At 42.2% G+C, this 9,265-nt stretch overlaps 1 protein-coding gene across 4 annotated transcripts in view; it reads left to right on the top strand.

The window, feature by feature from the left end:
* The window catches only part of Rgs22 (regulator of G protein signaling 22), a 122,420-nt gene that overhangs the window by 97,752 nt on the left and 15,403 nt on the right, over window positions 1–9,265 (top strand). For all 4 annotated transcript variants that reach the window (XM_021183706.2, XM_021183707.1, XM_021183708.1 and 1 more), the window contains exon 22: window positions 4,913–5,092. In XM_021183706.2, coding sequence (XP_021039365.1) covers window positions 4,913–5,092 — 180 coding nt within the window. The remainder of the gene's footprint in view (window positions 1–4,912; window positions 5,093–9,265) is intronic.

The following is a 9,265-nucleotide window of genomic DNA, read 5'->3' as shown; positions in this document are numbered from 1 at the left end:
TGATTTTCTCAAAGAACCAGCTCCTAGTTTGGTTGATTCTTTGAATAGTTCTTTTTGTTTCTACTTGGTTGATTTCAGCCCTGAGTTTGATTATTTACTGCCTTCTACTCCTCTTGGGTGAATTTGCTTCCTTTTGTTCTAGAGCTTACAGGTGTGCTGTCAAGCTGCTGGTGTATGCTCTCTCTAGTTTCTTTTTGGAGGCACTCAGTTTTCCTCTTAGGACTGCTTTCATTGTGTCCCATAAGTTTGAGTATGTTGTGGCTTCATTTTCATTAAACTCTAAAATGTCTTTAATTTCTTTCATTATTTCATCCTGGACCAAGTTATCATTGAGTAGAATGTTGTTCAGCTTCCATGTGTATGTTCACTTTCTATTATTTATGTTGTTATTGAAGATCAGCCTTAGTCTGTGGTGATCTGATAGGATGCATCAGATAATTTCAATATTCTTGTATCTGTTGAGGCTTGTTCTGTGACCAATTATATGGTCAATTTTGGAGAAGGTTCCATGAGGTGCTGAGAAGAAGGCATATCCTTTTGTTTTAGGATGAAATGTTCTATAGATATCTGTTAATTCCATGTGCTTCCTAGCTTCTGTTAGTTTCACTGTGTTCCTATTTAGTTTCTGTTTTCAGGATCTGTCTTTTGATGAGAGTGGGGTGTTGAAGTCTCCCACTATTATTGTGTGTCATTGCAATGTGTGTTTTGAGCTTTTCTTTGTTTCTTTAATGAACGTGGAGGCCCTTGCATTTGGAGCATAGATATTCAGAATTGAAAGTTCATCTTGGTAGATTTTATCTTTGATGAGTATGAAGTGCCCCTCCTTGTCTTTTTTGATAACTTTGGGTTGGAAGCTAATTTTATTTGATAGTAGAATGGCTACTCCATCTTGTTTCTTGGGACCATTTGCTTGGAAAATTGTTTTCTAGCCTTTCACTCTGAGATAGTGTCTGTCCTTTTCCCTGAGGTGGGTTTCCTGTAAGCAGCAAAATGTTGGGTCCTGTTTGTGTAGCCAGTCTATTAGTCTATGTCTTTTTATTGGGGAATTGGGTCCACTGATGTTAACAGAGATTAAACAAAAGTAATTGTTGCTTCTTTTTATTTTTGTTGTTAAAGTTGGGATTCTGTTCCTGTGGGTGTCTTCTTTTAGGTTTGTTGAAGGATTACTTTTGTGCTTTTTCTAGGGTGTTGTTTCCATCCTTGTGTTGGTGTTTTCCCTTTATTATTCTTTGAAGGGCTAGATTTGTGGAAAGATATTGTGTGAATTTGGTTTTGTCATGGAATACTGTCTTAGTCAGGGTTTCTATTCCTGTACAAACATCATGACCAAGAAGCAAGTTGGGGAGGAAAGGGTTTATTCAGCTCACACTTCCATACTGCTGTTCATCACTAAGGAAGTCAGGACTGGAACTCAAGCAGGTCAGGAAGCAGGAGCTGATGCAGAGGCCATGGAGGCATGTTCTTTACTGGCTTGCTTCCCCTGGCTTGCTCAGCCTGCTCTCTTATAGAACCAAGACTACCAGTCCAGGGATGGTCCCACCCACAAGGGGCCTTTCCCCCTTGATTACTAATTGAGAAAATGCCTTACAGTTGGATCTCCTGGAGGCATTTCCTCAACTGAAGGTCCTTTCTCTGTGATAACTCCAGCTGTGTCAAGTTGACACAAAACTAGCCAGTACAAATACCTTGACTTCTCCATCTATGGTAACTGAGAGTTTTGCTGGGTATAGTAACCTGGGTTGGCATTTGTGTTCTCTTAGGGTCTGTATAACATCTGTCCAGGAACTTCTGGCTTTCATAGTCTCTGGTGAGAAGTCTGGTGTAATTCTAATAGGCCTGCCTTTATATGCTACTTGACCTTTTCCCCTTACTGCTTTTAATAAGAATATTAAAAGAATATTAAAAGAATCTTTGTTTAGTGCATTTGTTGTTCTGATTATTATGTGTTGGGAGGAATTTCTCTTCCTGTCCATTCTATTTGGATTTCTGTAGGCTTGTATGTTCATGGGCATCTCTTTCTATAGATTAGGAAGTTTTCCTCTATAATTTTGTTGAAGATATTTACTGGCCCTTTAAGTTGAAAAATCTTCATTCTCATATATACTTATTATCTATAGGTTTAGTCTTCTCATTGTGTCCTGGATTTCCTGGATTTTTGATTTAGGATCTTTTTGCATTTTGCATTTTCTTTGATTGTTGTGCCCATATTCTCTATGGAATCTTCTGCGCCTGAGATTCTTTCTTCCATCTCTTGTATTCTGTTGCTGATGCTCACATCTATGGCTCCTGATTTCTTTCCTAGGATTTCTATCTCCAGAGTTGTCTCCCTTTGGGTTTTCTTTATTGTTTCAACTTCCCTTTTTAGGTCTTGGATGGTTTTGTTAAATTCCATCACCTCTTTGGTTGTGTTTTCCTGTAATTCTTTAAGGGATTTTTGTGTTTCCTCTTTAAGGACTTATACCTGTTTAGCAGTGTTCTCCTATATTTCTTTGAGTTAGTAATGCGCTTCTTAAAGTCCTTTACCAGCATCATGAGATATGATTTTAAATTTGAATCTTGCTTTTCAGGTGTGTTGGGGTGTCTAGGACTGGCTGAGGTGGGAGTGCTTGGATCTGACTATGGTGAGCTGTCTTGGTTTCTGTTAGTAAGATTCTTACGTTTGTCTTTCGCCATCTGGTAATCTCTGGAGTTAGTTGTTATAGTTGTTTCTGGCTGGAGCTTGTTCCTCCTTTGATTCTGTTAGCCTCTGTCAGCAGTCCTTGGAGTCTAGCTCCCTCATGAGTCTCAGTGGTCAGATTACTCTCTGCAGGCAAGCTCTCCTCTTGCAGGGAAGGTGCACAGAGGTCTGGCGTTCAGACCTGCCTCCTAGCTGAAGATGAAGGCCTGAAACAGGGCCTGTTCCAGAAGATGTGTTGCCTCTGCAGTCTGTGCGCTCACCTGCACAGACTGGTCTCTGAGGGACCCAGGACACAAGATGGCTCCCTCACCTGCTCTGGCGGTCAGAGCCCTCCTAGGCAGCCACTTCTCCTCTGGCAGGGAAGGTTCCTAGGTGTCTGGAGCCTGGGGGTCTGTCCCAGAAGCTATGTTGCTTCTGCCTGTCCCAGAAGCTGTGTTGTTTCTGCAGTCCCTGTGATTTCTTTATTGTTTCTACTTCCATTTTTAGATCTGGGTGGTTTTGTTCAATTCTTTCACCTGATTGGATGTGTTTTCCTGTATTTCTTTAAGGGAATTATTTATTTCCTTCCTATAGTCCTCCATCATCATCATGAGAAGTGACTTTAGATCCATATCTTGCTTTTCTGATGTCATGGTGTTTCCAGAACTTGCTATGGTGTGAGAGTTTGGTTCTGATGATGCCAAGTAACCTTGGTTTCTGTTGCTTCTGTTCTTACATTTGCCTCCTGCCATCTGAATATCTCAAGTGCTCGCTACCCTCATTATATCTGATTGGAGCCTGTCATTCCTGTAATCCTGGTTGATTCAGAACTCCTCAGAGTCCAGCTTTCTCTGTGATCCTGTGATTCCAGGATCCTGTGAACCTGAGATTCTGGGTGTGTCTGAGTTCTTGGCCATCAAGCTTCCTCTGAGACCCCGAGAGCCTGGTGTGACCAAGCTCCTGGGATTCTGGGATCCTGAAATCCTAAGATCCTAGGCATGTTACAGCGCCTGGAAGTGGTACCTCCTCTGGGGACCATGGGACTCTCGGCTGAGTTTGAAACCAAGGTAGACCAGAAGGAACCTGAGCCACTGGTCGGGCGGGGTTCCTGTGTCTGTGCTCCAGCTTTCCCCAGGCACCCCCAGTTCTGTTGGAGAAGATGTTCTGTTTGACTCACCAGTGATCCTAAGATCCTGGGCATGCTAGGGCACCTGTGGGGTAGAGAGTCCTCTGGGGACCGTGAGACAGTCTGAAGAGTTTGTGTCTAAGGTAGCCTGGGGCTGGCCCTTGACTGGAAGGTTAAGTGCGTCTTGAACAACACTAATGAGTTGCTCAAAGTACAGTTGCTCAGTAAAATTCAAGTTTTTTTCCAACACACCATGAATTTAGTTTTGTTGCTCTCCTTGGTCTCCATTTTAATATCTCTTCTGCAATATAGCTTCAAACTTGTGATGTTGTTCTTCCTTTGGCCTTGTGGTGGCTTGAATAAGAATGTGGCTGCTTTCTCTCCTTGTCCAAAAAGTCAGCCTGAGGCTAAGTTGCAGAGTCTCAAAGGAGAGTTCAAAGCAGCTTGGTGACCCAGCAAGCCGCTCACCCCAGCAAGCTGCCCACCCTAGCACGTATCTTGTATTTGCTCACAGTGTTGTAAGAGTAATTTGTGCAGATGTGGTAACTAGAGCCAGATGCACAGTAAGTAATTGTAAGGACATTTTTACCAACAGCAGTCAGACTTAGTCCTCCTGTGGCAGCAGTCAGGACAGAAAACTTTTATATCTACCTGCCACCTGTTAGAAGCATATTCCCAATGTTCTGCTAGGACTCGGTCACGGCATGTGAGTGTCTCATGTGTCTCTTCCATGGAGACTGACCCCATCTCAGTGTCTGGTATCTAGCATAGCTGCTAAGGAGTCATACTAGATGCTAACACTATCCCTGCCTAGGGACACAAGTGACAGAATTAAATGAAAGCAAGGCAGAGCATTAGGCTCCTGAGCCTGAAGGTGTTGCAATCCCTCCCTCATAAGCTGAAGTATATACTGCAGAGTGTATATACTGCAGAGTGTATATACTGCAGAGTGTATATACTGCAGAGTGTATATACTGCAGAGTGTATATACTGCAGAGNATATACTGCAGAGTGTATATACTGCAGAGTGTATATACTGCAGAGTGTATATACTGCAGAGTGTATATACTGCAGAGTGTATATACTGCAGAGTGCTGTGATAAAGCACAACCCTATTCTGTTTTGTTCAGGATTTGTGCCACTCACATTGTGACGAATCTATCATCCACAAGAAGATTACAACCATCATCAACTGCTTCATTAACTCCTGTATCCCACCAGCTTTACAGATTGATATTCCAGTTGAGCAAGCCCAGAAGATCCTTGAACACAGGAAGGAGCTGGGGCCCTATGTGTTCCGAGAGGCACAGGTAGGAGGTAGAGGCAATGGTGAGCATGTGTTGAAACACACCAGCAGCCAAGGCAGCCTTTTAAAGCTTTTACTTCATCCATGCGCGAGATCTTAATGTTCCTGATACTGCAGTTTGCTTTCCTTAATGTAGATTTAGTGCCTATACCTCTAAAATATACAAAACTAGTGGCTCACATACTGCTTTGCTCATAATGCCATAAATAAAATTAATGTGCTTTAACTTTCACAGGTACCATTTTTATCTACAAATTATAAAAATACTCCCAGTAATTCCTCTCTCCTTTCCCACTATTCATATTTCCTTTAAAGTATGTGTAAAGATGTGTAAATATGTGTGTCTTAAAATTTGTATATTTTAAAAGATTGAAATATTCATGAAGCTCATAAAATAAGTGAGAGGAGACTTAAGTGGGACTTAACCTCAACCAGCAGTGTGTATGCTCATGAAAGGAAAATTATGCCTCTTTTAGCTTGCTTATGTTACTTCTTTTTAAGATAAATAATAGAAAACATTGACTTGATAAGCATAATTTATTTGCATTTTGAAAACCCTTTTAGTGTTGTTGTTCCTAAAAGGTGATTAAGAAAAATAAGTTCTAATTGGGGTAATGAGGAAGACCATGTCACAAGCTAAGTGATATGAACCAGATTTGGAGTGTGCCTGTGACCACCCCGGAGCATGGGGAAAGCATTGTCCCTCAACTGTTCACTGTGAGCTGCTCTGTTCAATCCTCTGAGTGACGAGATTGGACTCACAACCCAAATTATGCATGAAAACTTGCAGAGGAGTGATTGAGGATATGCAAGAGAGAAACAGAGAACATGGCACCAGAACTGTAGCATCTGCCAAGGACGTGATCTTAGCGATTCAGCCTCGCCTCGCCATCCTGACAAACCAGAGCAAGGCATGGGCTCTGTGTCCAAGATCTTGTGTCTGAGCAGAGAGGTCCAAAGAGGCTCATCTGCTAGGGATTGCTGTCCTAGTCCTAGTGCAATGTCTGGTTTCCTGAGGTAGCTTAAAAAGAGATTTGTCATTTGAGGGCCTCTTTTCCTCCAGATCTATAATTATCCCTGCCTGCGTAGGAACAGCTCTGAGCGTGGTGGCTGTCATCCATGAGATGCGAACCAGGGTTTTTTGTTCTTCCTCTCCTTTGCTTCCTTAGCTTCATGTTTGATCAATTCTTAAAATGTAATCATGTGCCTCCTTGTAGTAACAGGCTATCTGCTTTTCTTCACCTCCATGCCACGTGAGATCTGAAAAACCCTTTCTGCTCACCACAGCTCCTGTCTCTGGACTTGCTCCAGCTCATGTACTGCGAGCAAAGCACTTTTTTTTTCCCCTCAAAATGGTGCCTGCCATTCTCTGATTAAAATGCTTCACTACCTCCCTGCTACATACAGCAAAGTTTGTTTCACGGCTACCTCTCTCAGCACCCCCGTTCTCTCTTCCCCAGGGTCACTGAAATAGCTGTAGTCCCATAAATGGCCTTTCCTATCTTTAGTCCTGAGCTTTGTGCAGCCCCATCTTCTCTTCCCTGCGTTCGTCCTGCTGAAGCACTTCTAATGCTAAGTTCAAAGTGACTGTCCTCTAGTCTGACTTACTGGATTGTAAAGTTTGCAAGAGCAGTGTGTTTCTTATTTATCTTCATGTCTATATGCATAGTAGTTATTTTGGATCATTAGGAGCTGAGATATGTCATGGCAGAAGAGTGTAAGATCATCTTGCAAATGAGAGCCAAGTGAAGCCAAATGGACGAGCAATAACTGCTGATCTAACCCTGGTTCAGCAGAGCCTCTCTTTCCCTATAGTGAGTGCCATACCCTGAAGGTTTCCCTACTCAGACAGCCTCTTACTGCTCCCTTTAGAAATAAAGAAATACAATTCATCGGCTAGCAGGTAGCAAGGTAGCTCTATATACATTAGTTTTTTTTGTTTTTTGTTTTTGTTTTTGTTTTGTCCACTGAGACATTTAATAAGCCCCAAATCAGAGGCTCTCAACCTTCGTAATGCTGCAACTCTTTAACACAACTCCTCATGTTGTGGTGACCCCAACCGTAGATCTATTTCATTGCTACTTCATTAGATGTTTTCTTCATTTACATTTTAAATTCTATTCTCTTTCCTAGTTTCCTCTCTGAAAATCTCCTATACCTTCCTCCCTCTTCCTGCTCCCTAACCCACCCACTACCACTTCCTGGCCCTGGCATTCCCCTGCATAGACTCTTAGCCTCTCCTACCATCAAGGGCCGACTAGGTCATTCTCTGCTACATATGCAACTAGAGACACAAGTCCCACCATGTGTTTTCTTTGACTGGTGCTTTAGTCCCATGGAGCTTTGGTGGTACTGGTTAGTTCTTGTTGTTTCTCCTATAGGGCTGCAGACTGCTTCAGCTCCTTGGGTACTTTCTCTAGCTCCTTCATTGGGCACCCTGTGAATAGATGACTGTGAGCATCCACTTCTGTGTTTGCCAGGCACTGGCAGAGACTCACAGGAAACAACTATATCAGAGTCCTGTCTGCAAAATCTTGCTGGCATCTGCATAGTGTCTGGGTTTGGTGGTTGTTTATGTGAAGGATCGCCAGGTGGGGCAGTCTCTGGATGGTCGTTCCTTCAGTCTCTGCTCTGAACTTTGTCTCTGAAACTACTTCCATGGGTATTTTGTTCCCCCTTTTAAGAAGGATCGAAGTATCCACACTTTGGTCTTCCCTCTTCTTGAGTTTCATGTGTTTTGCAAATTGTATCTTGGGCATTCTAAGTTTGTAGGCTAATATCCACTTATCAGTGAGTGCATATCATGTGAGTTCTTTTGTGATTGGGTTACCTCACTCAGGATGATATCCTTCAGATCCATCCATTTGTCAAAGAATTTCATAAATTCATTGTTTTAATTGCTGAGTAGTACTCCATTGTGTAAATGTACCACGTTTTCTGTATCCATTCCTCTGTTGAGGGACATCTGGGTTCTTTCCAGCTTCTGGCTATTATAAATAAGGCTGCTATGAACATAGTGGAGCATGTGTCCTTACATGTTGGAGCATCTTCTGGGTATATGCCCAGGAATGGTATTGCTGGATCTTCCAGTAGAACTATGTCCAGTTTTCTGAGGAACCACCAAACTGATTTCCAGAGTGGTTGTTCCAGTTTGCAATCCCAGCAGCAATGGAGGAGTGTTCCTCTTTCTCCACATCCTCACCAGCATCTGCTGTCTCCTGAGTTTCTTATCTTAGCCATTCTGACTGGNGTGAAGTGGAATCTCAGGGGTGTTTTGATTTGCATTTCCCTGATGATTAAGGATGTTGGACATTTTTTTAGGTGCTTCTCAATCATTCGGTATTCCTCAGTGGGGATTTCTGTGTTTAGCTCTGCATCCCATTTTTTAATAGGGTTATTTGGTTTTCCTGAGTCCGACTTCTTGAGTCCTTTATATATATTGGATATTAGTCCCCTATCTGATTTAGGATTGGTAAAGATTTTTTTCTCTTATTGACAGTGTCCTTTGCCTTACAGAAGCTTTGCAATTTTATGACATCCCATTTGTCGATTCTTCATCTTACAGCACAAACCATTCATGTTCGGTTCAGGAATTTTTCCCCTGTGCCCATATCTTCAAGGCTTTTCCCCACTTTCTCCTCTATAAGTTTCAGTGTCTCTGGTTTTATGTAGAGGTCCTTGATCCACTTAGACTTGAGCTTTGTACAAGGAGATAAGAATGGATCAATTCGCATTCTTCTACATGATAACCACCAGTTGAGCCAGCACCATTTGTTGAACATGCTGTCTTTTTTCCACTGGATGGTTTTAGCTTCCTTGTCAAAGATCAAGTGACCATAGGTGTGTGGGTCCATTTCTGGGTTTTCAATTCTGTTACGTTGATCTACATGTCTGTAACTATACCAGTACCATGCAGTTTTTATCACAATTACTCTGTAGTACAGCTTGAGGTCAAGCATGGTGATTCCCCCAGAAGTTATTTTATTGTTGAGAATAGTTTTTTGCTATCCTAGGATTTTTGTTATTCCAGATAAATTTACAAATTGCCCTTTCTAACTCTGTGAAGAATTGAGTTGGAATTTTGATGGGGATTGCATTGAGTCTGCAGATTGCTTTTGACAAGATGGCCGTTTTGACTATATTAATCCTGCCGATCCATGAGCATGGGAGATCTTTC

The sequence above is a fragment of the Mus caroli genome, chromosome 15, assembly GCF_900094665.2.
Source record: "Mus caroli chromosome 15, CAROLI_EIJ_v1.1, whole genome shotgun sequence".
NCBI lineage: Eukaryota > Metazoa > Chordata > Mammalia > Rodentia > Muridae > Mus > Mus caroli.
The sequence above is the reverse complement of the archived record's forward strand: the minus strand, read 5'-3'. Positions and strand labels throughout refer to the sequence as shown.